Here is a 26925-nt window from a genome sequence, read left to right as displayed (position 1 = left end):
ATATATACACATACATACATATATATATAAAGTGACATAAAAGACAAGGAAAAGTAGAATGAAGTTTGGGTCATAAAACAGAGTGGAATAAACTGAAATAAGGTTTTTTGTGAAGTCCTGCAACTTGTTAAGGATTTGTTACAAATTTGACTTTCATTTCTCTAGAAGTGAATACAAAAGAGAAGCCACATTTTTATAATGGCCATAAAGCAAAGCGGTCACTGAAATGAGCTGGACCCTATCTTGAATACTACTAAAACCAGAAAGAAATTTATTCTTAAGCTTTTCAGAAAGTTAACCGTTTTCTAATTGTTGCAAAGCTCATGTCAAGCAGCAGAGTACAGTTCTGTATCTTAATTAGGTTGAGGTTTCATGCAGTTTTAACTGAACTGTTACTGCTGGTGTGGTAAGAGTGTCCCAGAACAGTATTCTGCTGGTGCTAGTGCTTTGTCCAATTACACAGGAAGTGGACTATGAAACTTACAGTATATTTCAATTTCATATATGAAACTACACACAATAAGTCCCTGATTTACGGACATTTGAGTTGCCAGCTTTCACAGACCTCACATCAGGAACATTCAAAGATGGGAACAAATTCCGGAAGTAGCTCACGTGTCCACTGGACATTGACACAGCTGTGCAGCTGTGTGCTTATTGTGCAGTGTGATTGTGTATAGTATTTGTGTGTATGTGTGTTTTGTGCTTTGCATTGTATATTTGTGTGAAAGGTGCATAGGACTCACTTGGTCTGACTTACGAACACATCTGACTTCCAAACATTCCCTGGAACAGAACTCGTTCGTAAGCCGATTGACTGACATTTTTCTTGAAGGCGTGGAGATTGTTGCATCATTGCACAGGTGTATATAATTTTGATTAGTTGTATCATTGCTTTAGACTAAGTTTTTAAATAGTTCATAAAATTTTGAGATAGGTCTAATTTAATAATGTAAGAAGATTTGAACAAGCTATATAATGGAGTTATCTTAATTGAAATTGAGACTTTTAATTAAAAACACTCCCTTTTTATTACATGAAATCAATGCTAGTAAATAGTATGTCATAGGAGAAAAGTTCCCCCCAAATAAAAACAACCTATTAAAGAGAAATATGTAAATTTCCACCTTATTTTAAAATAACTAAGTATTTTTTCTCATCAGTTTTAATTAAAGTCAATGCATAAATAATACAGGTCAGAATCCAAGGTAATTATTTATCGTGTGACATTTGGGATAATCAGAAGCTTTTAAAATAAGTACTTATAATGCCTTTACTGTTAATGGAAAGGAAGCGCTCTTTTGGTAATTACCCTAAAATCTGTGCAGTGCACCTATATCAAGTGAACACTGTAAACTATTTTTTTTTTGTATTTATTGAGTTTATTGGTACAATCCAGGTATACAATACAGTTACATTCATCCTTGGGGTCCTGTACCTTTGCATAATAGGTCTTGATTCTCATTTTTTCCCCTTGTCCCTGCCCTCCCTTCACCCCCTCCTCCCCTCCCCATTTATAAACACTTTATTTCCATTTTTTCAGTTTCTCATATTTTTTTCCTCTCCCTTATTCCCTTTCCCCCACCCTTCCCACTTTCCCTACACCTTTAGCCCTTTACTTCCTATTTCACATTATTAATTATCTCATTAGGATCCTGTGTACTATTATAGTTTTTCACACCAGAGAAACTATTTGGTATTTCAGTTAAAGAAATCTCTGTATGAACATTAAAAATAGGGAATCCTAAAATAAAACTAAAAAGGAAAGTAAAAGAGAAAAGGCAATGATGTAAGATTAAAATAATCCTTAATTCTGGAGATGAAAATGGTCCCTGTAAAACTAGTTTTAATTCATTCAGAAGTGAAGTGAGAACTCAGCAGTTATGATTAAGCAGAAGTCATGACGAGGATATGAAAATAAGAATTTCACCTCTACTTGTTGTGCTTCCTCCTAGAGTAGTGACAGTGAACCCAAGGCGCACAGGCTGCAGCGGGCACACACAGCCTCTCTGTCAGCCCCCAAGCCAAGTTGATCCAGGACGAGCATTAGATTACAGTTACTTTTTCTAAACTAAAGCCTCAGGACTGGATTCAGGTTTAATTGCAGTGTTGGCACTTTGCGATAAACATGTGGGTTTTGGGTTGTGGTCTGGGCACTCGGTCTCTAACAGGTCCACCATCGCTGACCTAGAGTCACCACGAGGAGTGTAATGAGTACGTAATTACAAGCACAGTGTTTAGAAGTGGGATAGACTGGAAAGCAGGACTGTTAAACTGTGTGTCCTCAAAAACAATTGAATGGTAACTTACACGTGGCATGTTCTTACATCTCCTGTGTGGCTGTTTTTTACTGTTTGCCAGCTACTTATATACAACATACTGTAATTCGGACAGACGAGTGCACATACAGATACAAGCTATACGATGCTGTTGTCTGATACACTACCAATTTCAGATCATTTGATCTAATCAGGAAGTGGCATGATTTGAAGTTGGGCTTTTAGTGTCTGAGTGGACTTTCTAGGTTAGCCCTAAGCGTAGTCCTTCAGTATAACACCCAAAGTCCATGAAGTTTGTTTTTTTTGTGTGTGTGTGTGTTGTTTTGTTTTTTGAGACAGGGTCTTGCTTTGTAGTGCAGGCTGGCCTATGTAGCTCAGGATAGCCTTGAACTTGGCAGTCCTCCTGTGTCAGCCTCCTGAATGCTGAGATTACAGGCACATAACACTACCCCTAGCAGTTTGTGGAGTTTTTGACCAAGGATTTGTTTCTTGGTGCATCTGAATTAGTTTTTGTCTTTGGCCCCAAATCTATCAAAAACTCTGATTAGCTTTTCATTCTTATTGGTTGCCTTTTCTAGAATTAGAAGCTTCTCCACCCCTCCTTTTTGTGTGTATGCACATGTGCATATATATAATTTTAAATATCCCATTTAATATTGTAACATTTTCTACGTAAGTCTTATTCTTGATCTCATATTATTTCCTTAGAAGTAGAATTATTGTTGAAGGGTAGGATTATCTGTAAAGCTGTTGATATATAATGCCACACTCCTTTCTAGTAAGTACTTTTCGGTAATGTTGTGTTAGGATAGCTTTTCTCAATATACCTTTACCAGTACTTAGAAGAATACTTTTAAATATCCTGTTGGTTTAGCATAAGTAAATAATTTTCTTTCTGTTTTAGTTTACGTTTTAAGGGTAAAAGCTTGTTATGATTATCATAAATGTTTTTGAATTTTATTGTTTGTTTTTAATTTGCAGAGTGGAAATTAGCGGTGGTTGCTACAGAAAAAAACTGGGTTTCTTTTCTTTTTCTTTTTTTGGTACCAGGGATCAAACTCAGGCCCTTGCACTTGCAAAGCAGGCAGGTGGCGGCGCTGTTGAGCTAAATCCTGGCCCCAAAAGAGGGTTTCTAGTGCAAATGCCATGAAGAAATTCTGCATCTTACTAATCATATGCTTTATGCCTTCTCATAATTTCCATAGCTTTTTATACACAAAGCCTCTTTTATCAAGTTTAATTGATCAGTTTTCATTTAAATTTCTATCTTGAATTTTATGATGTTTTCTTGAGTCTTTCAAGCTGACTCAGCCTTTTAAACAGTTGGGCATGATCAAGCCTTAAAATTGTGGGCAGTAAACATGCTAAGATTCGTCCGGATTATCTAGAGCATACTTGAAATAAACACGTGGCATTATCATTAGTTATAAAATTCTCTCATACATAAGTAGTACAAAGCTGTCTGTAAGGAACACAAAGGACATTATAAGCATTCATTATATGTTTTGATTAAGAGAAACATACCCTGTATCTTGTGGGGTTCACTCGTCCACAGGATACACATGTTCATTCTGTTCTTGTTAATATGCTCACTTCCCAATACATTGATTTCAAATAATATGCCGAAAGTTTCTGTGACTGAATCATTATTAGCAGGTTTAATAATAGATAATTTCTTTCAGGGAATTGTGACTCAAGAGATTTCTTACTTTTGTGAAAATGTTAAGTAAGCAGTGACTGTTGCTATTAACTGTGCATGTATCTTTTTTTGTCTTGGAATATGCAGAATTATTTCAGGGGATATGAACTAACTTAGGGTTTTACAGATTGTTGCTTCGATGCGCTTCAGTGCTTAGCAGCATTTGGAAAATAGTATCCTGGGAGGGAAAGGAACACTTCGGGAGCTCCTGGGAGTGGAGGAAAATCGTAGGAAAGGAAATGGATAGATAAGAGTGGGAGAAAATGTAGAACAAAAGTATTGGAATGTTCAGAGAAATTAAATAGGACAAATGTGAGACACTTGCATCACATTTTAATTAAAATAGAAACTAGAAATCCTATGTAAAGGTATCTCAAACCCAGATTTCTAGTTCTGCCTTTTCATTGGAAGAAGGTAAGTCCCTATGATAAATTAAGATGTTTCAAAGAAAATAACAGACCAGGGGTGTTACCTGAATTACGGTGTTAGCATAAATATTTTCACATGAACCAAATCGGAGTACTTGATGGTCTAAGAAAATGAATGAATTGAGACTGTTATATTTGAGGTATCATAAAAATCACTCTACATTGAGTTTATTTATAATTAGTTCAACAGTCTTCAATCTTTTCAAGTAAAATTAGATTGTAATGCTCACTAGGATCACATCACTCCTTTGTTTACTTAATATCTGTGGTGTTCTGGCCCTATTCTAGTCCCTTTCTCTACTTTTTAAGAAAAATTGTTCCAAAGTGGCCTCTTGGATAGGAGCGGGAGTGGGAGAAGCATCAGCAATTCAGGCAAATTTGTATTTTTTAACATTTACCTCTGTTTTAAATAATGAACATATGTTCCTTAGCCTTTGGATGACACTTTGAATATATAATAAATCACTTATTCTTTATCCTAATTTGCCTAACCCAACTTTACATTAAGAAAACAGGATCATCAGGTGGATCAGTCTTAGGAAGATATGCTTTTTTTTTTTCAGTCATCACCATTCTTAGATTCCAGGTAGCACTAATTCTTCAAGCTGTGTACCCTACTGACCCTATTATGAAGGGGCCTATAAAAAGCCAAGTCTAGCCTGCTCACCCTTTGGTATATCACATTTTGTAACCCCTCAAAGAGACCAAGAGGAGAGAACCAAATGACCAGAATATATTAATCAACTTCAACTCTTCTTGAACTAAAAATGTGGAGCCCAGCATGCTATTACTGAGGAAAAAGTAAATTTTTATTCTAAAGCTGTAGAATGTATAATGTTGAGAAGTTCATGGATAAAAATATTCAAGGAATAAAAATCAATGATATTCTTTTTAGCAAACTAGGACTGCAAAGGAATGTCTTTAGTAAAAGATGTGCACCAAAATCCTGTTGTAACCGTTATATTTATTCTTATATTCATCAATTTCTATTGGTGAAGTGTATCTACCAGTAACCATTTTCCAGTATCAGTATTTATGAGCTATTTTTAAGAATCCCTTATAAAATCTAAAACAAGGCACTGTTAGTATCTACGGCATACATTGTACTAGAACTCCTAAGTAGGCTAATAAAAGAAATGCAGTAGACATTAACTGTAAACTTAGAACTACTAAGAGAGCAGTTTTGTTAAATATATACCAGGAAAACCAACAGAAAATATTATAAAATAAAAATCCCATTTTCAACTCCTAATCTGAGAATTTTTGACTGCCATTATGATACAACAAGTGGAAAATTCCACACGACCTCTTGTGATGGTTCTCAGTCAAAATATGGGTGCACTAAAAATATTGTATAACATTATCTTCAGTTTAGTATATGTAAAACATAAAGGAACTTTTTGGTTAGACTTGGATCCTATCCCCAAGATATCTCATGTATATTTTCAAAATCTGGAACACTTCTAGTCCCAGGCATTTTGGATAAAGGATACTCAACCTCTGTAAGTAGTCCTTTATGTATAAGGAATATGTAGGAATTAAGTTAAATCTTTCATGGTGTGTATTATAAATATATTTCTTAATTTGATATTTGTATTTTAACTTTGGTTATTATGGTTCTTCCCTAGGTTGACATTACTGAATTTTACATACATTTTTTTAGTCATATCATACCAGTTCTCACCCGTTTCACACTTGGAGGTTTTGGTGGTGTGAGAAATAATCTCCATTGTTTTCCTTCTAATAATTTTGTAGTTTGGGTTGTTACATTTACATCTAATGTATTTAGAATTAATTCATGGGTGTAGACTAAGGTTGGACTCCACCTTTTTTCCAGGTTTTATATATGTAGCCAGCTGTTCCAGGGCCATCCATTAATTAATCTTTCTACCAGTAATTTGAGTATCACCCTTATTGTAATCAAAATTTTCCTTTATCTTTTTTGTTTCATATAAGTAGCAGAATTTTTTCCATACATACTTGGTCATTTCTTCTAATAGTAAGACTTTTTTATTGTTGTTGTAAATAATTGAGGTTTGATCTTATCTTAAATCATGTAACTTGGGGTTTGAAGGTATAGCTCAGTAGTTCAGTAGGTGCTTAGCATGCATGAGGTCACAGATTCAGTCCCCAGTACCAGAGCAAATAAGCAAACAAGTATCTCCTAACTGATTTTGTTGTATAAATGCTTTCAATTTTAATATCTTAGTTTGTATATCAAATTTATTAATTGTTTAAAAATAGCATGTTGACATAATTTAGGTTTTCTAAATATATGATTTGCGAATAGTTGCTTTAACTCTTCAACTTTAATATCTATTTTTACTATAGTGGTTATTACATGTACAAAGTGTTCAAGAAAAGTAATGGTAGTAAACATTTTTGAATATTCCTGATTATATTTGAGAAGTATTCATTATTCCTGTTTTTGTTTATTTGTTTTTTGGTACTGGGGATCGAACTCTGGCCCTTGCACTTGTGATGCAGACACCAGAACCACTAAGCTAAATCCCTGGCCCTCATTCCTGTTTTTGAGTTTTATGAAATATTTTTTCAACATATGCCAACATTTTTTGTTTTTTTACTTTTGCTCTATTAATTAGGTAAATTACACTTTTAGATTTCTTAATAGTAAATCTTTTTGTCTTCCTAGAGTTAAACACCTGGTTATGATGTATTCCTTTAATATTTGAATGTATTAATGTATTGATCTTTATTAATACGTTAAATATTCGGGTATAGCTTTGAGTATTTTTTTTGAGAATTTTACATCAGTATTTCCGTGGGACACTGGGTTTGTTTGGTTTGGTGTTTCCCCATGCTATTTTGTGAGGCTTTGTTCCTATTATGTGCTAGAGTCCTTGCTTTCCTTCATTCTTATCCACTAGAAGAGTTTCAATCTGGTTGCTAAAAGTTTGCTAGAATTATTTTATGAATATAAGTGTAGCTAGTGTGTTTCTAGGGAAGCTCTTTGTCAACCTCCTTTTTATTTCTTTGGAAATTAATCTTTATAAGTTCTCTATTTTTTTTCTGTAGTTATATTTTGGTCGCATATTTTTTTAGGAAACTCTAGCGTCTTGGGGTCTGTTTTAATTTCCTTTTTACCTAGGGCTATGGCCATCTAGGTATTTCCTAGTTTGTAAGTTTGTACTGTGGGTTCTCACTGTTGGTTAGACTAGGTAATGATACTTCTTTATTTTTCCTTAAAGAAGGAGCTCCTGGTTTAATATTTCTTAGTTGTATAATTTTTGTTTTTTAACTAGAACTTATTAACTTTTTTAGTTTTGCTTATAATCTTTTGCAATTTTTTTGTTTTGTTTTGTTTTGTTTTGTTATCGGGGATTGAACTCGGGTCCTTGTGCTTGCGAGGCAGGTGGCGGCGCCACTGAGCTAAAGCCCTGGCCCATCTTTTGCAATTTTTAGGTATTATTTTTGACTCAGTAGTTTATTATAGTTTTCTAGTTTTTGTCATTAATATCTTAATTTCACTGTAACTAGCAAAGCATATCACTTTTAGAAACAAGGTCATTTTTGTGGTGATTTCATGGTCAGTTTTTATTAATGTTACTGGAAACTACTGAAGATATATATATTTTTTGGTACCAGGGATTGAACTCGGGTCCTTGCGCTTGCAAGGCAGGCCACCGAACCGCTGAGCTAAATCCCCAGCCCTGAAGATATTTTTTAACTGGATCTTTCTTATGTCTTCTACATATACATTTATTTTTTTCCATAGATTTCTGTATGTGCTTCTGTGTGCGCGGAGAGGATTAAAACCTCAATTCTCTACACCTGTCAGTGTCTTTTATTTCTTACAGTGCATGCATTAGAACTGTCTGTGCTCTGTTTGACTTTCTCAAAAGTGATCTTTGTCCTGCATTCCAAATCTTATACATTGTTATCTAGATTTCTGCTTCATTTGGATTGTTTTTATTACAGGCTTTTGCCCTTTCATTTTCAGACTGAGTTACTCTTCATTAAAAAAAATAATAATGCATTGAGGCATTTTGTTTTTTATAAAAAGTCAAATATGCTTGGTTTGGATCTTCTTGTTATATTTAATATACATTCTGGGGCCAGAGATTTAGCTCAGTGCTACCACTGCCTGCCTCGCAAACACAAGGACCTGGGTTCTATCCCTGGTACCCCCCCATATATATATGCACATACACACATTCTGTTAGTGTTTCAGGTCTTTTGACTATTAGAAAAGTGACAATATCACATAGTATGCTTATACTAATTACATTTTTCCTCTCTGATGTCCTCCTTTTGGTTAATTATAGCATGTTTCCATTGTTAGGGTTTAATGTTCTAACCCATTGTCCACTGGTAGTCCCCATGCTTCCGTCTTGGTCCTTCAGTTAGTGGAACTGACAGTAAAGGCAGCTTTTTTTTTCTTTAAAGTGAGCTGTCTCTTAAACAGAAGACGTATCTTCCACATAGTGAAAATACCAATGTTCATTAATCCTTTTGCTGGACTTTTCTGGTTTTCTTTGTTAAACTTCATCCTTTGAATTTATAAGTTGGTTTTTTTCTTTTTTTGGTGCTGAGATATTTAAAAAATTTAAAAGGCATTATTGCTTTGTTAGTGAATTATAGGCTAGGGCAAAAATTCTTGAGTTCTGTTTTATTTCCTTGAGGACACAGGAGGAATTGCTCCCGTTTTTCAGCATGGACTATTTCCCTGGAGAAGTCTCAGGCCAGTCTGGTTTGTCTCTTCATGTGTTTTTATCTGGATATGCAAAGAACCCTTTGTAGTTTACTGGAAAAATTATTTTGGGTTTTTTTTGGAGGGGGAATGGAAAATGCCAGAAATCCACATGTGTCTATAACATTCTATTTCTTTATAAATGAAAGAAGATATAGAAAATACCAAGAATCTACAAATCAGAGAATACTTGTGTGCATCAGTGAGTCAGTTCAAAGTATATTTTGTTGAAGATCACATTTTTGCTTTAATGGTCACAACGTACATCCATGTTTTTCTTACGTATAGACAACTACTCAAGCAATTCTTGTTTTTTTCTCCAGTATTATTTCCTGAGTCTTGAGTAAAAGTACTTAAGAATGATTCTGTAATTCTAAAGTCTGTGGTTAAAAACTAAAATTCTATAAAATACTAAAGTATCAGTATGTAGAAGGCAACTCTTTGTAAGAGACTGCTCAGTTAAAAGGAAAAAAAAAATCTGCTTTTACTGTCAATTCCACTGTGGTCAGAATCTGCACAGCAGTAGTGGAGAGCCTGTGGCACTGTTATTTGTGTTTTAAGACAAAAGGTGTTAGTTAATTCGTGATTTGTTTTTGTTTTAAAACTGAAACCCCAGTATTCAGATTTAACCCGCAGTGTTGGTCCTTTGCAATAAATGAGTGTGTATGGGGTTGCAGTTTAGGCACTGGTCTCCAAAACATTTGCCATCACTGCCCTAGGGGCTAAAACTAAATGGGGTAGTTGACTAAAATCTGTTCGATACCTTATGTTTGCTGGTTTGGGACGATTTTAAACGAAGAACGGAGTTTTGGTTTAGAATACTATGATATAATTGACAGTTCAAGAATGTTTTTCTTCCTTTCTTTAGGGCTTACGTGGAGTCACAATAAAAGAGAAACAAATCACTTTGACTTTCTTAGTTTTACTTGTTTTAATTTTCGGCATTTAAATGTTTCAAATCTTGGTTTTCCTCTGTGTTCAGGTATATGTCTCGAGTCCACGGTATGCATCCAAAAGAGACCACCCGTCAGCTGAGCTTAGCTGTGAAAGATGGTCTTATTGTTGAAACTCTAACAGTGGGCTGCAAAGGTTCAAAAGCTGGTATTGAACAAGAAGGATATTGGTTGCCAGGAGATGAGATTGTAAGTATATTTTATTTGATTAATTTAGGGATATCGACTTTCAGTATTTGAATTTTAGATACAACCTATAGAAATTCATTTTCAGAAGTCTTAACAATTTTCATTTTAACCTGTTTATTAACCTTATGGCTCATTATTGTTAGAATGAATACTTACTGATTCTTCAGGAGAATGCTTGCATTTAACCAAGTCTGCTTTTTCTATGTTGTCTTGAATCTAAAAAAGTAAAACAAAAGCCTTTTTAATGTACACACAAGTAATGGCATTCCTAAATGTTTTCTTCAGTAAGTGTTAGTAAAAAATGTTCAGTGCAGGTTAATGTTGCTCTCTAAACCCACTGAAAGGGACAAATTCTTAGGGATGTCAACTCACTTGAGGCTGGATGGCTTCACCCTGAAGCCACACTTCCGTAGTTTTATCTCAGAGTACAAAGTATTCAAATGTTGGAGTCTCCTGGCCAATTTAGGTTTTGGGTATTAGAACAAAAATCGAATAGAAAAGAGTAGAAAAGACAGTAAGTGTTCATTATTTTTTACATAGTTCTAGTTATGAGACTTTAAAAAATGGTACTGGAGATTGAACTCAGTGCCTTGTACATGCTAGACAAGCATTCTGCAACTGAGATAATACTCAGAATTTTTTTTTTTATTTTGAGGGTGGACCTTTCTAAGTTGCTCAGGCTGGTCTTGATCTTGGGATTCTCCTGCCTCAGATTCCTAAGTACCTGGGATTATAGACATATAATTCTGCTGCACCTGGGGTTTGACACCTGTTTTTAATTGAGGGTATTTTAATCTTCTCTTTCTTTTCAGAATATAACCGTATGTATAACTTTATACATGAAGTATATCTTTATATAAAGACTGGCTTCATGTATAATATTTCTGTCTGCCTTATTTGATATTTTAATAAATTGATTAGAAATATCTTTTCATGGAGGAATATCATTTAAGGTGATAAGTTTTATAAAGGAGAGATGATAGGAAAGTAGGAGGTAGACATGGGAAATGAGATTTGAGGAAGGAGAAAAGATGAGGTTAAAGAGATTGATAGTAATTAAATGATATATATATAAAATTACATTATATCTGCCTTATTTGATATTTTAATAAATTGATTAGAAATATCTTTTCATGGAGGAATATCATTTAAGGTGATAAGTTTTATAAAGGAGAGATGATAGGAAAGTAGGAGGTAGACATGGGAAATGAGATTTGAGGAAGGAGAAAAGATGAGGTTAAAGAGATTGATAGTAATTAAATGATATATATATAAAATTACATTATATATATATATTTATATATAAAAAAATTATAAAACTGACATAAAATCTTAAAATTGTTTCATTGCGGAAAATTTTGCCAAAACCTTTGAGCATTTCCTTTTCTGGCTCTACAGCAGATGGCATAATAGACACATTAACTGTCAGGTGTGAGAGCAATAAACTAACCAATACAGTTTCAGTGGGGAGTCAATTCCCAAAAGTAGCTAAATTATAAATTTAGAAAAATTGTTCAGATTTAACAGTTTGTGTCAATTTGTGCTTCAAAGCCACAGGAAAGAAAGTTCATGGTTTTCCCAAACAGAAAAACGGAAAACAAAATCTTAATTTCACTGGTGTCATTTTTTACATTGGAAGTATTCTTGAAAAGGAAAATGTTTATTTTAGAACAATTTTTTCTATTGAGATTTTTTGCAGAAAATAAAGCATTGTTGCTAGTTAAGAACCTTTGGGTGAGCTAGGAAGGGTGGTGCATGTCTGTAATCCCAGGGCTTAAGAGGCAGGAAGATTGCAGGTTCTAGGCCACCCTGTGCTACACATAATGAGTTTGACCTTGGCCTGGGCTATATAGTGAGTCCCTGTCTCAAAAACGAAACAAAACAATGAAAAACAAAATAACTGACAGCTTATTATATACTTGAAATAGTACAGGTAATATACAATTTATTATCCCAAACTTCTCGGAAACTTACAGATTTAGTATAGAAGACCATACAGGTAATTTCTGAGATTTACATGGTAATTAACTAGTAATAAGTATAATTTAATCAACAGGATTTTAGTTTATGGATCCTGTGTATATTTTTTCAGAGAAGTGAATTTATTTCTCGTTACTGTTTTAGATTTCTCCTTTTCCATATACTGTCATCCTTTTCAAATTGAAGTTTAGTTTAATTCAACAAGTACTTATTATATGTTCATATTAGGTTCTGTACTGGTTTTTTGTTTTTATGTGTTCTTTCTGCATGTATTTATAGAATCATCTTTTCTTTTTTCTTTTTTCTAGATGAAATCTTATATGTATATCAAACAGCCAGTTATACAGGTTTAATTTGTCCTTGTTCACAAATATTTTTATACTAAATATGTATGCATAATATAAACATAACTGAATATCAAAACTGTAGATTATAAAATATGTAAATATTTAAAATTCAGTGATAACCTACTGTATAGGAAGAGGTAAGGTCATATAGGTTGTAATAAAGGGGGTTCTAAATTCTGTCTCATACATTTATTATGTTCTTGGAAATTTCTAAACCTTATTGTTCTAGCTATAATATGGGCATATTATTCTCTATTTCATTTGCTTAAGGATTAAATGAAAGTATCTACAAAAGCGTATAAATATAGATAGATGGAACTTTTTGACCAGTGAATAAATACGCTTAATGGTGATCTATTATAAAGCAAAGTAACTGTAGTTAGTCATGTATTAAATATTCCAAAGTAGTGAAAAGAATGGATTTTAAATGTTCTTACTATAAAGAAATGAAAATTTTCGAAATATTTATTTCAAAATAAATATTTGAAGTGATTATATTAACCTGATTAGATTGTTCAACAATATGTCAAAACATCACAATATACCCTATAAATACATATATGTAGTTATTATTTACTGATTAAAAGTAAAATAAAACTTTAACATGCTTAAAACTAGAGCAAAAGCACCTGAATTTTCTAATCACTCGGGCAGATGCTCTTACCAGGGTCTTTTTATTTTGGTGTACCCTTAAACATCTTAAAAAAGAGATTTTCCTTTAGAACACTGAATCTTCTTTATATGAAATAATGAGATGTTCATAGGTATACCTACGGAGTGCCTACCCAGCAGCTGCCTGTGTGCTGCAGTCTTATTCCCTGATAATACTCGCAGGACATGTGACTGTGTCCACCATGCCACAGCACAAGCCTCTCATCCCAGCCAGCTTGGCGTGGTGTACTGAACTTGTGGCCCGTCCATGTATGAAGACTGGGCCCACGGTGTGAATGTGCAACTTAAGGAACACTACTTACATAATAGGCATTATACATATGTATGTCTGTTCAACAGTTTCCTAGCATTGCCAGTAAAGTTTTTTATTCATATAAAATGAGTGTACAACCTCTCTTCTAGGGAGAGGTCACCTTTTCTAATTTGCACGGAGACATTCTGTGGGCTAGAGGCTGTTCTGACATGCCTGCACTGGCTTTGGGACCCTCCATTACAGTTGGCCACTGTGTGCATATTATATCAGTTTGATACCACTAAAGTCTTGTTTTTAAAGCTGAAAGATGCATTATTATTTATCTTCTTGACTTTCTGACTGAAAGAAAAAAAGTCAAGTCAACATGCATGGCCTCAGGAAAGGAAGATACAAGATGTTTTAGTTATTTTTAAAACACTTAATTGAAAGTTAAAAGTATGTTTTACTCAGACAGTTCTGTCATTTTAAAAATGTAATAATGCTCCTCTTCTTTTCCTTTTATTACCTATAAAAATAGTTGTAGTAGAATCAGAGATGGAGAAAAACTATTCCTCTTGACAGGTCTCACAAGCCATATTCCTGTGTATCAGGAGAGGGTGGCTTGTACTCATCTGCAAAGATAGGAATACATGACTATGGTTAATGGAACTTAACAGTGAAAGAATTTATTGGTGTTACATTTTTATTCTGCCTCTGCTGCCTTTTTTCTAGTGCTTTAAAAAATTTGAAACAATTAAAAATTAGCATATCTTGAACATTATTTTCATTACTTCCAGCAGTCAAACTAAAAATTTAGCTATGAGAGGATGTTACATACCCCCCCACATCCTATGATGAAGCCTGTATATTAAGCTTATACATTATAAGTCAAAGGCAGAGGCTCCCATGGTGCTGAAATTCCTTCTACTAGATAGAAGTGATTTTTAGACATTTGTGAAGCTGATCTCCAGCAATCCCCCATGTAAGTGGTAATTCATTTGCAAACACTATAGTAAAATTAGTAAGAGATACAAGCATCTTCATGGTGATATCCATGTGAAATGGTAGAATTAAAACATAATTATTCAAAATGAAGCTATTCCAATCTTAACTGGTTTGCTTAAATGTTAATAAAAATGTATGTATGAGCTAGTTTTTTTGTTTGTTTGTTTTAGACAGGGTCTCATTATGTAGTTCAGGCTAACTAACCTTGAACTCACTATGTAGTTTAAGCTGGCCTTTAACTCAGGGTGATGCTTCCGCCTCAGCCTCCTGAGTGTGCTGGTATTACAAGCGTGCAACCACCACACCCAGCCCAGCCAGATCTTTAAAGGCAAACTTGCTCAACTTGGAAAATACCCTTGTAAAATTTTTATGGTAATCTCAAACTTCCAGACTGGTATATCATTAACGTTTATTCATGGGTCCAAATAATTCGCATAAAGGTGTTTTCATAGCTTTTGAAATCATATTGTTAAAAGGCTAGAAGACCAGGACATAGAAGAAACTTTGTGATGTCTGACCTTCAACATTTTGTTATATTAAGACTTTTTTCTAAGGAAATGCTAAATCTTCTGAGATTTATAGATTGCTTTATTGCTTCTTGCTCTAAAGAAATATACATGGATGGCTACATTTAATCCATATTTATTCACAGTGTTTCATCCTCTCTATGGTTACAATTTACGAAATATATTTCATAGATAGCATCTTACCATTGGCTACATTGAGTGAAGTTTGCAATTGATTATCTTTGTAGTAAGTATTAATCTTTATACGAGTTAACCTCTTAACACAAGGTGCTCACTGCAGATTGGACAGTCCTGCTGGAGTGTTTAATGTAATATAGGAGACAACCTTGAGTTATAGATCATTTGCAGAAAAACAAATCAAATGTGCATTTTGAAACTGAAGTGGTTAATATTATTTATTTGCTTCACTTTGAGTATCTTCTTTTCATAAGTACGTGAAAAGTTTGTACTGCCTAAGCAGGATATCATATTCTTAGATAGTCCTGAGAGATGATAAGTGAAAACTTGGTGGCATTCTATATTATTTTGCTTTTCTTAATTTTTAAGATTTTAAATATTTTTAAAGGCATCATTAAAACAAATATGTATTTTGTGCCTTAAGGACATTAACAGATTATATTGGGGATAAATGGACTTAAATCCTAATTTACAGAAAGACAAGATACTTTTTTGTGTGTATGCTATTAACTCAATTGACCACTCTGAAAGAAATCTTGGTATATAGTTCTCTTGAAATTTACCCTAAGCTCACATCTCTTAGACAAGAGATAGTGCTGGAATTTATGGGCTTATTTTTCACAAGTAACACCAAAGGAAGCCACGGAGAGAACTGGATTCCTTGCTTTGTTCTTGAGAAAAATATTAGAGGAGAGGCCTGCTAAATAGGCTCTCCTTTTAGAATAAAGTATGGCACGATAAAGTAAAAATTTTTTAAAGGCTGTTTCAGTTTTTGCCTTCTCTTGTCCTATTTGTCATCAAATACTGTGTGATATGTTTTAAGCTTACATGCAAAATTTGATATTCTTGAACGCTCTTGACTTAAAAATGTGAAATATATTATTCTCTTTGTGTTAATTATATCTAGAACTATACAGTCTACCCATGTCCATGCCCAGTCACAGTTATATATTTACTTTATAGGTAAAGTATTGAGCATTGATAATCATTAATTAGAAACCAATTATACTATAATTTTGTGTGAGTTTAAACTCTAGTTATACTCAGAAATCATTCTTGCTTTGGTAAAGAGTTTCCATTTTACTCAAAAGTATAATTTTGGGTCATGCTATCCTATATCCTGTATAATGTTTTCAGCCTGTTTCGATTGATTGATTGATTGATTGGGCGTGTGTATGAGTTCTTTTCATTGTTGTTGCTCTTTGTCCTTATGTCTGACTCCTGTTTCACTGAGTTGTAATATTTTTATTTTAAAAATATATTTAAAATTACTAGGCATATGTAACCATAAAATTATCACTTCTAAATGATTAACTGGATTTGCTAAGAAAATTAAGCAACCTGGAATTGTAGAGAATTAATCTTATATTATATCTGCACTAAAGTATGATGTCATGTACCCATACTTAGCAGTGCAATGCTTATCTGCTCATTAAGTAGAAATATGAAATTATTTTGAAAGTTACAATTCCTTTTGAAATACTAAAGAGGCTGGATTATAATGTGGAATTCCATACTCCAGCAGTTCTTCATGCCACCTCCCTCGCTACACGGCCAAACAACTTTCTGCGCTTCTGTTTTATCTGATTTGGAATTCATAATATTCCTTGTTCTTCCTAACTTACAGAAATGTTAAAATCAGATAGAATAATGAAATTAAAGTGCATGGAAGAGAAATATGCACATACATGTAATTATAAGCATGTCATTCATTTTGTGGCTTAGTCAGTTCCTGTTTTGTGCACTGAAAAGAGAATAACACCAGCTAATATTTCCTGAGTGCTCATCATTCCAGGCACTCTTCTACATATCATAGACGGAGGAACTCATTTGATTCTTACAAAAGCCCCATAAACTAGGTACTATCATTCTGTTCATTTTCCAGATAGAAAATGACATACAGAGAAGCTAAGCATTCTGCCCGAGATTACACAGCCGTGAATGCCGGGGCAGTGACTTAGATCAATAGGCTGCTGCTAGATGGCGGAACTTTTCCTACTAAGTTCTGGGGACAGCCTGTGTCAATTTCACACTGTGGTGAGGTACTGAGCTCACCACACTCCCACTCTTCACTCCAGTTTTTAAAAATCTAGCGTGAAACTCTTAGATCAGTAAGACATACACTCATGGTACTGTGAAACTGTGTGGTGGCACTGAATTTATTTGTTAGTAAAGTAGTTTTCGATAGTCATGATAGGTTTCATAGCACATGAATTCCCAGAGAGATGTATTCTGTGTCCATTTGTAGCTTTTGTGTTAGTGTGAAGTTTCCTCTAAAACTAGTAGTGACTATTAAGTTTGCATGTTATCTTTTCATTAATGATTAGCATATTGATAGATTATCATTTAATATTTTTTGGAAAATAGTATAAAGTATAAGGCAATAATAGTTTAACCATGTATGAAATCACTTAGCCCTGTGTATTACCTGATATTGAGCAAAATTTGTAGTAGAGAGACCAAGATTATTTTGTTTTTATTTTGAAAGGCCTACAGTATGCAGCCTTTCTCCAGGACAGCAACCCCAAACAAGGTGAACTAATTTTGCACTGTTATTTTACTTTAATTCTGCTTTTTTTGTAATACATTTCTATTTTACTTTAGGTTAGCTTAGTTAACTCTTGCTAATTTGTTTGTTAAAACCATACTATCTTTACATTGCTTCTAGTTTTGAATATTGTGCTATTAGGTTTGCTTTTTCAAAGCTTGCTTGTTCTGAGGTGGCCTCTCACATATGCTTTTAAGCAGCTGTGTCTAGAGTAGCTGATGACATCTGGTGGAACCCAATGAAAATGCAAGCTTAGCTTATTGACATGTAATTGAATGTTACAAGCCCTACAGAAATGACTTCTGTTTATTAAAAGACAAATTGTAGGCAACTTGGCTTATAATAAACACACCTATATCATTTATACCTCAGAAAAATCTCAGAATCTAATAAATCTTGAACTTGACTTTGCATGCTTTCGATATTCTTAATAGCTACTGCCATGATTAAAAGACTGAACAAGTGCTGCCTTCCCCAGCCCATACTTATTTTATGTGCGAGAATAGAGTTAACATATATTCAAATGTTTCTTTACTTTATTTTATTTAAATAATACCTTTATGGAAAACTAAGTAGCCAGGTGTGGTAACACATGCCTGAAATCCTAGCACTTGAGAGGCCAAGGCAGGTTCGAGGCCAGCCTGGAGTACATAGTGAGTTCAGGGCCAGCCCGAACTACAAAGTGAGACCGTGCCTAAAAAAAAAAGTCTAGAATGAAATGTGTCCTCAAAGATAAAGACAGGTTCATGCTCATCCTCATTTCATAGTTGGACGGGGGAAGAGTAGGGATGAAAGGAGGTAGGAGGTAATGTGAACAGACCAGAGCTATGCTCTTCCTTTTGTTAATTAACCTAAAATTCACTATCTTGACCACCATATGAAGACGAAGCAAAGAAGCCCAAATGATGAAGCCAGTTCCTATTATAAGCTAACAAAATCCTTTAATGTGTATTTAAATAGCTATCAGGAAAATATTCTGAAATTCTTTGTTTTAAATGTGGAAAGAGTTCTGTTGATTTAAAATAGAACAAGGTATCTTAACTCCACTGAAACTTAATTTACTTTGGAAGATTTTTTGTGCAAAAATTAGAATACCTAAAATGTAACATACATATGAGGTAATGACTGTTGTTTTAATACAGCTAATCACCACATACATATATTACATTGATGTGGTGTCACTGGGTCAAATTTTGCGGAGTAGATTGTTTTCTGCCATACACAGAATTTTATGTAAAATTATGTAAATATTTAATGATTGTAGTCCAGTTTAAATTATTCCACATGCTGAATTTGCAGAGTATGTATATCTGTAGCAAATAACTAAAAAACAAAAAAGCTCGTGTCTTTTGATTTGGTCAGTGAAGACTGATTTCTGAAGCAAACTAATAAGTTTACATTTATACAGATTGTATTATATACCCTAGTTACGGCTCTGGAACATTAGTGATTCTCTACCTCTGAAAGAGTGGATAGTGACACTCAAATATGGTCAGACAATGCACTTGAACTTAATTTCTAAAGAAATCACTACTTATGGAGTTGTATATAGAAGCCTTTTTATTGAAAGAGAATTGACATCCAAGAAAATGGGGAAAAAAACTGTTAAACTTTTGAAATATTATAGATAATGATTTATCAAAAGAGAAGTGATAGAGCCCATATGTGGACCGTTAGGATCCCCACTGGAAGTGGTTCTCATTATGTTAGCTGTAAGTTTTCCCCTTGTTCATTTGGTTACCAAATCTACAAAAGAAAGTTGAAAATTAATCCTTCGCTCTAAAATATATTTCAGTAAAGCTAAGAGTAATTATTTATCAAGAATGAATCCTAAACCGGTAGAACTGCTAGTAGTCTTCCTGTTTATATTTAATTGTATAAACAGTTTATTCCACTATACAAAGGATCTACAAAGAGGTAGCACATAAAGAACATGTTGATGGGCCAGGATTTAGCTCAGTGGTTCCGGCGCCTGCTTTGCAGTGCACTTGCAGTCATATTCATTTATTTCTAGAATAGCCACATCAGGAAAAGCCTACTTCCTTTTTTTCTATTCTGTGATACTCACCTTTGGACAATATGATTAAAGCTTTAGTTTCACGATTTCGATTTATTTTGCAAATTCAAACAGAACCCAAGGATCCGGCAGGGTATCAGAACATGGACATTCTGACTTAGGGTTATTTTCAGTAAGGCATCCAGCATTATGGATGAGACTAGTGCGCACCACCATGGGCTGCTGCTATTCCCTGTTCCCACAGTATGCCAAGTTCTCACGAATATTATATAAAGTTTTAAAAAGCAGAACAAAGCAAAGGTTTGTTTATTTGAAATACTGAGCTACAGGTTTGTTTGGGGTACTTACTGAAAAAATTCCTTAGATAATATTTTTAAATGAAAGATACTTTTAGAATTGGGATTGGCTTTGGATTTATTTCATTTTGGACTTGTTTACTATCAGATCACCTTAATACACTTCTGAGTATTGATACTGTTTAGGAAAGAATTTAAAATTTAAAGAATAAATTTCTAGGTATTTTCCCTTCTTGTTTTACCACAGAAAATGTCAAAAATTGTTTATAATGCCTAATTTCTGATGGACTTTAGTGTCAATTTTGTTCTTAGACATTGCAGATATTGACAAAATGTCATACGAAATTATTTTGTATTTTTTGTAGGACTGGGAAACAGAAAATCATGACTGGTATTGTTTTGAATGCCATTTGCCTGGAGAGGTGTTGATATGTGACCTGTGTTTTCGTGTGTATCATTCCAAGTGTTTGTCTGATGAGTTCAGGCTTAGAGACAGCAGTAGTCACTGGCAGTGCCCAGTTTGCAGGGTGAGTACCTATGAGCTTTCATGTGCTGGTCAGAGGGTTGAAATTAATGAATAATAGCTTCACAAAGGTATTCCAGGTGGTCTTGCCAGGTGGATGGATAAAGTATACTGGAGGGAGGGGGCGATCCATTGAAATGGTGATAACTTAACACAGAGCACTCCTAAATGGACATCACAGAACATGTATCATATGTCAGGCTGTGGATTTTAGAAAGCTATAATTACATAAAAATATATTCTTCCTTTACACCTACGTCTAGATTATATGGTGAGTTTAATGGACAGCCTTTGGAATATGAAATACTATATCATACCGAGATCTGTTCACTGATTATTTTCTAAGAAATTGCACAGCTTATGCTACTCAACACACTAGTAAAAGGCACATTGTTGCACACATTCTTTATCTGCTTCCCATTTTATATCCGTGTAATGTTACCTTTATTTTTTGCTTCCATTTTATTTGGAGGGTGGAGGGATGAGGAAAAGTAATTCTTTTACTTAAGCCAGAATGAATTATCTGGTAGGGAAAGTAGGTACTTTCCACAATTACTTCCATTCTCTTTCCCCACTGAAGAGTATGTGTGCTGTGATTGTTGGCTGTGGGATGTAGTGTGTCTGTGCTGATGAGTGGTGTGTGATGACTGAATACTACACTCACCTCGGCATTCATGGAGATGAGTGCAAAACTGATTGCAACCTCTGTTATAGTTTTGTACTTGCTATTGTTAAAATGCTTATTTGGGACCTGCAGATTGTGCCGATTACTTAGTTCAATTTGTGAAAATGTTTTATAATACTTCAGTAATTTAAATGTTCAACTCATCTTCTGAAGTTGTTTTTTGCAATTTTTTCTCTTTGGTATTACTCAAAAAACTTCTTGCCAGCTCAGTGAACAATATACAAGATACATTCTAGACTTCTCTTATGAACTGGTTTTATGTTATCTAAGTCTGCTTAATTTTATCAACACTACTGTACAAAATAGGCAGACCAAGACAATTGGTATAACAGTAAAAAATGTTTATAGTGACATATCAGTTAGATACCTACATGCCAGATAAATGATAATGGTAAAGTTCCAATCTAAGTGATGATAAAGTAATGACAAATTTCTAAGTCTGAATATATCACTGTCAAGTCTCAAGATGTAGTCTTCCTCTTTGAGGTCTACAAAACTGAACGTCAATGAGAAATTAAGCACTGGTCTCAATAGTCACAGTTTTGAGCAAAGGGGCTGAGGTTAATAGCCTTACTTATTCTCATGGATTTAGATTGTATGTTTTAAAAGCAAATATTTATCTTCTGTTTTTAGGTTAAAGCCTATACTTTATGAAAACTTAAAAATAAGAGCACTGAGGTGAAAATACAAGACAGTAAAGAGGCAGTGGCACTGGTCAAACAGAATCAGTACAGATGTAGGAATTTGGAAACAGTTTTGGGTATATGTGTGTCTTTATAACCATAGCTTTTTCAAATTTAATATCTAGTTCTTATTTTCGTAGTAAAGAATTTAAGTAAAAACACGGATTTTTCAGGAGTTAAACTTTATTGTGGATGTTTTATTTTTCTTTAAGAATAGTTATTGAACAGTTACACCTATGAGGAAAATATATATAATACCTCCATCAATTCACTATCAAGTTGTCTGATTCCATTTCTATATGTATGTGCTCTGCTATTTTCTGATAAAGTGAAACAAGAAAAATTCAGTGTTGTTGGATCACACAGAAACATGCTTGCCCTATCCAATTTTTTCTTCTCTGGCGTTTCTTTTTGCTTTTTAAAGTCCAGGTATTTTTATGATTTAAAGGCCTAGTTGTACTTACTGAAAAGACACCGAAAATCTGTACAGAATCTTAAATTTTTCCTTCATTTATTGGCCTGGAAGCTACCCTGCAGTAGACTCAAAAGCCTGCTTTGGAAGTTGAGTGTGAGCAGTTTGACCTTGAGTTTTAAAATTTCCAAAGAAAAGGTTTCACCTGCGATAATCCATTATATGAATAGTTATGTACAAGAGAAAGATAAGTGCTAATAGTTTTTAATCATTGGAGAAAGTAATTTTGGAATTCTAACAGAATTTTAAATATCTTTAAGGTGAAGTTTTTGGTTGACTTTCTAAAAGTACCAAAAATTCAATTAAAGCCATCTTTAATATTCTAACCTGTAGGTGACCCTGAGTTGTGGTGCCATGTGTAGCTGGCTCAAGAACTGCTACTTTGTTCCTCTCCAACCTGGAGGGGAACAAGGATGAATAATAAAGACACCCAGACTTGGGTCGGCTTGATATGCAGGCAGCCAGGGATCTTCAGCCTCTAGCATAGGACCCTGGAGGCTTTGGTTCGTCTCACTTTTTTTCACCCAAACAGCAGCACAAGCCTCGAGGTAACACAAGATCCATCTGCTCTCCAGTCTCCATTAGTACATTCTGGTAAACAGTTTATCCTCAGCTGTCCTAACTGTTCCTTAACATGCAATCACACTTGAGTGCAGCCTTTCTCCTTTGTGCTCAGAGGAGGCCATTTAGGCCCTAATTCTCCTCCACACTAACCCAAGTGTGAATGATCAGATTTAAATATTCTTGGGCTAAGAAAATTTGGACTATATAAGATCAAAGCTCAAGAACTATGCTTCCAGGTCAGAATAACTTTCTCCTTTTATATTAATAAGGATTTCTGAGAATAAGATGCCAGAGCTAAATTTCAGTACAAGGAGAAATAGGAAATGGAAGCTAATCATTACTACTGAAAAAAATTTTTTTTTGGTACCTCCAACTACCTAAAATTTAAGATTAAACTAAGTACTTTTCTAATATTTGTAATGATCAAAAAACTGTGTTCATATACCTACTGGTCCCTTGCAGTTTTTGTTTTTGTTTTTCTGTTTTTGGTACCAGGGATCAAACTTGGGACCTTGAGCTTGTGAAGCAGGTGGCAGAACCACTGAGCTTGATCCCTGGCCCCTTGCAATTTTGAAAAGCGTTAATGAAAATGGCTCTGTATTAGCGTGTTACCAGATTTAATTCAGCTCAAGAAGGTTCATCTCATACTCATGAGTATTTCTGAAATATTTTGAGAAAACAAATAGGCATTTTTCACAATTAAAATGACTTTGTCAATTTTCATGATAAGTCTCAGTCTTACAACACCAGGATGTGTTTTTGGAATATCTTCCTTTCTAAAAGATGAACTTTACAGACATAGCAGGTTATTATTGAAGAGTAGCTATGAATATCTGATTAGCTTTTGCTTTTAAAACAATGTGCTAAAAGTCCGGTTTCACACTCTTGTAACTCATTAAGAGATTTAAACATTTAAAATTTTTGGTATAAAAATTTCAAATAACGTAGAAGAGAACAAGTAAAACCACATTTGCAGAAACTACTATACAGCAGGCAGATATTCTCAAGACTCCCCTTGTGTTTGTGTATTACCTGTGCGTAGATTTGAATTTGTATCTATATAGCTGTGTCACTATATATAATTCTTTGTAGCCAATATTGACCCAGAAATCTTTTTTGTATTTCTTACAATTTAAAATGATTTGTTTAACCAGTTCCTCAGAGATGCAGCTTATGACATTTCTAACATTCTGCACTGAAACTTTTGTCAAATCTGACATTCATATTGCTATGTCAAAAATCTTGCTCAATTTTTAACTTCTAAAGAGGAGTCTTATTTAGTTCTGCATGAAACTGCAGATTCTGTTTTGTCTTATTTGATTTTTCTTGACACAGCCATAAATTTTCCAGGATAAACAAAATCATCTTTTTTTAAGAAAAAGGTTTTATTTACATAAAGGATATACTTTAAAAATGCACCATAGTTCATTATATTTTTTAAAAAGTATACGTACTGCTGAAGCAAGCACATACACAAAATGAAAGCTTCTATACATGTATGTAACTCTGGCTGATCATTTTTGGTAGGATAGTTAATTGAAGTAGGATTCTTACAGGATGTGCATATTTAAATTTTTGATAAATATTACCCATTTGTCCTTCAGAATATGATACCTATTTACCCCAATACATGAAAGTATTTTTCAGTTTTTTTGTTGCCAGTTTGATAAGATAAAAATAAATATCTCATTTCAAATTTGCTTCATTTCATACATAGTTTCCAAATTAAAAAGCCACGTTGGTGCCATGGTTATAGGCAGCTCTGTATGTGCTCTCACGTGTGCATATGTATGTGTGTTCATGAGTGTATGTTCACTGCACACTTGCTGCCCACAGACTGGTGAAATTTGGGATACAGTTTGAGTAATAACTACTGAGCTTGTTTTTAAATGCACAGGCAAGGTGGGCTGTCATAAGGACCCCATAACCACCTGCTGGGGAGCAGCACCACACTGCCTTTTAGCGTAGTGCTTTCCAACAGTTCTGTTTTTTATTTTTTGGTACCGGGGCTCAAACTCCGGTTCTGTGCTTGCTAGGCAGGTGGCGGTTCAGCAGTTCTTTCTGTGGTGGTGGAAATGGTCTTGTATTGTCCATTGTGAGCCACTTGCCATGTATGTTTACTAAGCCCTAGATGTGGCCTGTGGACTAAAGAACTGGATTTCAACTTAGCACATGTGGCTTGTGGCTGTCATGATAGACGATCTCACCTTCCACATATTTCTACTAACCCAGGAAAAGCATCTTTCGGTGTAAAATGTTGGCCTCACGAGAACAACCTGGCATTTTTCTCCCCATGAAGCCATTGTCCTTATGTGGAAGTATTCTGAAAGAAGACAGCACCTTCTGCAGCAAACACCCCACAGATTAGTGGCCATAATATTCGGTAATGTTGCATTTGCTCTAGATCGAATACCACATGAAAGGAAGATTAAGGGCAAAAATACTGTATCACAAAACAAGTAAAATGTATATTTTTTAGACTAAAGAATTGGCCCTGTCCAGGTAAACAATGGAAACAGAGTTTGAAAGCAAGCCTCTATTTCCTCCATCTTACTATGTTCATATCCTATTTAAAAGAATTTTGTTTTCATAACTTAAGGGAGTTAGACATTCATGTTACTGCTTCCACTTGAACTTACTACACTTCTTTATGTCATCTAATTCTGGATCACTTTACATCCTATTTATGACATACATTGACTTTTAAATGAACGGATCAATTCACGTTACAAAAGGCAAAGTAACATAATAGATAGGGACATATTATTTCCAGTGTGTCTTTAATAAGTAGAAATATTCACCTTCCCCAAATGTTTCAGATGGGATTTTCCTCTAGTTAAGGATCACAAATTTTAATATGTTAATGTACAAATTATATGATGAATTAACTTAGCACCCTCATAAAATATAGAAACATAAAAGAATGCAAAGAAGAATGTAGGATAATTTTATTAATAATTTTGAAATACTTAGGATCTGTACTCACAAAGCTCTCCCACATTTGCAGTACTTGATGGCCTGACTCCTGTTTCTCACCCTCACGTGTGTGTCAGACCTAAGAAAGCAAGCTGCCACACGGGAGCATGGCACTACTTGTAAAACTCTCCGCTTCTGCAGCTTTTAAAAATATTTAGAATGAAGATACAAATTTTGCAGGAAAGAATTTTTAAAAACTAGACTCATAGAAATCTATTTAAAATTAACTTTTAAATTGCATGTTCAGGCCTATGTACCCCCTCCAAAAATGTAACAGTGTATCCGCCGGGCAAATGAAGTAAAAGGAACTTATTAACTAGTCTCCGGAGACTCACACGTAACATTACACTTACTGTTTTGTCACTCGGTGCATATTGACTTGGCAGTGCTGACTGACTTGAGAGTGAGTTGTGTGGGAGGCCTTTGCGCTGTGATTTTTTGTTGTTGAGTTAGCTAAAGATAAATTCATGAATAAAGCTATCAAAACTAGAAGTCAAAATTTACTTCTGTTTTGGGGTATGTAGGCAGTACATTTTTTTTTCTAATTTCAGAAAAAGAGCAAATGCTCATTCAATGTTCAGAATAGAATAAGACCAAGAGCTAAATGAAAATATTTTGAGCATAAAATTCCTTATTATATATTTACTATGAAGCAACAGGTTATACTCTCTGGTCAGTTTTCCTCTGTCAATGTGGAGAATTTATTATTGTTCTCACCCCCTAAAATAAGTACCTTCACATTTAAGACATATTAACAAATACAGAATGGAGATTTGACTTTTAAGTAAGATAGAAGTGCTGCTTTTTTAATGGTAGATAACCGTAACAACAATAATTAACATTAATCAAATGTTTTTATGTAAAGACAACTGGGTGATGTCACTTTTATACAGACAAAAGTAAAAATAATTTTAGAAGATTATGTCTGAACCAGATACTTTTTTTTTTTTTTTTTTTTTGTA

The 26925-nt window shown here is 34.1% G+C and overlaps 1 protein-coding gene across 4 annotated transcripts in view; it reads left to right on the top strand.

Annotated features, from left to right (window-relative positions):
- The window catches only part of Zmynd11 (zinc finger MYND-type containing 11), a 103504-nt gene that overhangs the window by 52618 nt on the left and 23961 nt on the right, over positions 1–26925 (top strand). For 2 of the 4 annotated variants that reach the window (XM_010615732.3, XM_010615731.3), the window contains exons 3-5: positions 10100–10259; positions 17688–17732; positions 20426–20587. In XM_010615732.3, coding sequence (XP_010614034.1) covers positions 10100–10259; positions 17688–17732; positions 20426–20587 — 367 coding nt within the window. The remainder of the gene's footprint in view (positions 1–10099; positions 10260–17687; positions 17733–20425; positions 20588–26925) is intronic. The other 2 variants (XM_010615733.3, XM_010615734.2) reach the window with 2 other exon arrangements.

This window comes from Fukomys damarensis, unplaced genomic scaffold, assembly GCF_012274545.1.
Source record: "Fukomys damarensis isolate Sample0158 unplaced genomic scaffold, DMR_v1.0_HiC HiC_scaffold_10, whole genome shotgun sequence".
In the NCBI taxonomy this organism is placed as follows: domain Eukaryota; kingdom Metazoa; phylum Chordata; class Mammalia; order Rodentia; family Bathyergidae; genus Fukomys; species Fukomys damarensis.
The sequence above is the reverse complement of the archived record's forward strand: the minus strand, read 5'-3'. Positions and strand labels throughout refer to the sequence as shown.